Source organism: Drepanopeziza brunnea, assembly GCF_022702325.1.
Source record: "Drepanopeziza brunnea f. sp. 'multigermtubi' strain 214-2 chromosome Unknown ctg8, whole genome shotgun sequence".
NCBI classification, from domain to species: Eukaryota; Fungi; Ascomycota; class Leotiomycetes; order Helotiales; family Drepanopezizaceae; genus Drepanopeziza; species Drepanopeziza brunnea.
This window is the reverse complement of record NW_027094071.1, coordinates 615,880-619,168: the sequence shown is the minus strand read 5'-3', so window position 1 is coordinate 619,168 and position 3,289 is coordinate 615,880. Positions and strand designations below refer to the sequence as shown.

The 3,289-nt window shown below is 49.0% G+C and overlaps 2 protein-coding genes across 2 annotated transcripts; both read right to left on the bottom strand.

Moving 5' to 3' along the window:
- Window positions 1-308: 308 nt before the first annotated feature.
- Window positions 309-932, bottom strand: L3040_005154 (uncharacterized protein; the record flags this gene model as incomplete). Its single annotated transcript, XM_007292418.2, has 1 exon — window positions 309-932. The coding sequence occupies one exon, from the start codon at window positions 930-932 to the stop codon at window positions 309-311; it is 624 nt and encodes a 207-aa protein (XP_007292480.2).
- Window positions 933-1,108: 176 nt separating this feature from the next.
- Window positions 1,109-2,693, bottom strand: L3040_005153 (uncharacterized protein; the record flags this gene model as incomplete). Its single annotated transcript, XM_066157250.1, has 2 exons — window positions 1,109-1,667; window positions 1,765-2,693. The coding sequence occupies 2 exons, from the start codon at window positions 2,691-2,693 to the stop codon at window positions 1,109-1,111; spliced, it is 1,488 nt and encodes a 495-aa protein (XP_066011565.1).
- Between the last annotated feature and the right edge of the window lie 596 nt (window positions 2,694-3,289).

The window sequence follows — 3,289 nt, the reverse complement described above, 5'->3', positions numbered from 1 at the left end:
AAATACTAGGTTTACAAGCAGGTTGGGGGGGTCCCCGGACCTGTGACAGGCTAAGCGAAGCATGCCTAGTGGCCCGTGAACCCTGGTTCACGAGTGAGCTCCCTCCAACTACTATTTACTAGCTAAGGTCGATATAAATGAACCGACACCGGCAAAACTTTCTTTGGCAAACAGTGCTTTGCCAACTATTATATCGACCGAAAAGAAGGAAGGTAGTAAATAAATAAAAAAAACAACAAAAATTCAAACGCAAGGAACAAAGAAAATCCTTCTTGAAACAAGCCCCTCTTTTCCCTTTGAAAAACCCGTTACTTTGCGAAGTGCTCGCAGTGCTCCCCTCCGTATTGGCAGCCTTGAATAAAGCACTCGTACTCGTCCTCAAGGTCGTCGGAATCAGCCTTGCCTGAAGTGCGTTGAGAGGAGGTTTGAGAGGAGTGCTGAAAAGAGTGCTGAGAAGAGTGCTGAGAAGAGTGCTGATCGTGTGGCTCGCTAGAGCTCGCGTAAGCTCTACTCGCCTTGGCGGGAGGTCGGGAGGTCTCAGTTGCAAACGCAATAGCTTTGCGAATGTCGGCAACTGCGGCGGTGGAAGTAACCGCAGGGTTCATTCGTGCAATAGTAGTCTCTGGAACGTTTTTACAAGCTGAATACAGCTTGTCGGCGAGACTCCTATCGTCCCTCAGACCTGGTCGTAGAGCCTTTTGCACTGCTCTCAGCTCTTTTTCGAGCTTTTCAAAGCATTCAGCTAACGAATTGGCTGGATTCTCCTTCCGAATCAATTCCAGTGAGATTTCCTCCCAACGGTCGTAATTAGCTTGCCGCCGTTGGTCAGTTTCAAAATGGTCCCTCACTGCAATAGCGTTTGCCTTAAAAGTAGGTAGCTGAGCTTTGATCACGTAGTTGTAATAAAACCCAATTGCTTCCCTTGCTAGCATAATAGGGAAAGCAGCCAAGTAATCGTCAGTTGTCAACCCGTATCGGCACGCGTGATCGGCAAAAATCCTGAGCCGAGTATTGAAATCGTTTTTCGGCCTTGAATACTTAAGCTCCTTTGGAAAACTCCTTGCAAATAGAGCTAATTCCTTCGCTTTTGGGTGTGGAGCTGAACTCCTTAGCTCTGGGAAATCATCGTCGCTATCGTCGGGTGCTCCTGGGGTGCCGTAAGTATGCCTGGCCAGCACTCGAGTCGAAAAAGGGGTGCCAAAAAAGGTTCGGTTTGGCCTAGGTTCGCCGGGGGGTTCGTATCCTCGTCTAGGGTCTTGTCCAGGGTCCCTTGGCGGCTCATTTCCGAATCCAGGGTCCCTTGGAGGTCCGTTTTCGAATCCCCTTGGTGGTCCAGGGGGGCCGTCCGTACCTCCTCCGTACCCGTAGCCTCGATCTCTCTGCCAATCTCCCCCGTTTCCTCCTCGTCGGTCATCGTCAGGGTCGCCAGGGCCATTCGGGTCACCGGCTGGGGCTCTAGCTTGGTGATATCCGTACCCTTGGGCTTGTCCTTGGCGATTCTCATACCCCAGGTGTCCCTCTTGTCGATACGTAGCCTCTTGAGAGATCTGGGGAGCTTGCCGGTCTGTCCGAAGGTATTGCGTTCCTTCCTCGGGTTGCTGTAAACTAGGAAAAAGATCTCTACGATGTCCCTGGTGAAAGTAAAATCTGCCCGGAACCTCGTCTTGCTGCTTTTCAGCGCATTCTTTAGGTGACAAAATCGCTGGCTGAAGTAATAAAGGGACGGGAGAAGGAAGTGAATCGCGAGAACTTCGCCTTGATAACGATTGCCTTGCTGCCTTGAGCTCCTCCTTGTGCCTTGTAGCCTCCTCGATTCTCTCTTTACGCTGTTGCGCGTCCCTCGTAATCGTCAAATTGCGTAGATCATCGAGGTCACGAGCAATAGCGTTATTTCGGCGCTGGAGTTCCTCGTTCCGTAGTATTTGCCTTTGAAGTTCCTCGTTTTCCTCTTCTCGGAGTGATTGGCGAAGCGAATTCGAAGTTGTAGGTGGAGGTGAATTCGAAAGTAAAGGTTCGTCGATGATTTTGGTGAGACGAATAAGGCCTGATTGATCAGGAAACCTCTCGACTTGCTTGCCTTGAATTTTAGCAACTTCCTCAGTTTGTCGATTTAAGCGGGCGATTGTAATATCGTTCCACCTAGAATCAAATCCTTCGATTGATTGCTCTCGCTGCTCTTCCCAGGTCCATTGGTGCTCCTTCTCCATTTGTATAATTGAGGCTAGTCCATTGGCGTAGCCTTTTTGCCTTGGAAGGCACCAAACTCCCTTAGACATTAAGTGATCCCTTAGTCTAATAAGCAAGGTAAACTTGCTTCCTCGGTGGCCGTGAGCTTGTTTGGTGGCCAACGAAAACTCGTCCGCGCTCCATCTAGCAAAAGCGTGTCGGAATAAAGACCAAAGCTCGTGGTCTCTTAAACCCTCACTCTTTATGTCCAGGAAGTCCTCGATAATTAATCTAGCCTTTGTATGACTTTCTGGCTTCGAATACGGTAGTGAATCGAGGTCAAAACCGAGGTCCGACGCGTAATTATCGAGGTCCGGCGCGTCTCCGTCTGGTCTTTCGAAGGTATTCCGAGTGCCTGGGTCGTTCGGTAGCATTGAGGGAGGTTCCGCGGGTCTCGAAAAAGGGTCCGTAGCTCTTGCTGACGTTCCAGAAGCTTCTTGTCTGCCTCGAGGGTCGATTGATTGCATATTGCCGGGCGTCGAGGCGTAGTATTGTATGCTGTGTGTAGCTGGCGTGGCTCTACAGCGTTGATGATATTGTTGTATTGCTGTGTGTAGCTAGCGTGGCTCTACAGCGTTGATAGGTTGTATATAAGTGACTTGGTTCGGAATCACTCTTCCGTAGTAAATGAGGTATTCGAGGTGTAAGAAAGCGACTTGGTACGGAATCGCTCTTCCGTGGAAAGGTGTAAAGGTATCGAAGTGTAAGAAAGCGACTTGGTACGGAATCGCTCTTCCGTGGAAAGGTGTAAAAAGGTAAGGCGGTAATATAAGTAAGTGATTTTCACTGCGGTTGCAGGCTTCTTATAGCGCAAACTCACCACTTCTACACTCTTCGAGTAAGTAGAAGTAAAGTCCCAACTCTTCGATCGATCCTAGCTTCTTTGTGATTGAGTAATGCTCTGGCGATTAAACAATCACTGATCAGTGTTGGATCGCCGGTAGCGATCTCTCGTAATATATTCGTAAAAGTCGTGACGTCGTCAAAGTACTTGCAATTGCAAAAGCACTCGGTGGTAAAATACTTAATTGTTGCTTGTTGTTCTGGTTCTGGTTCTAAGAGA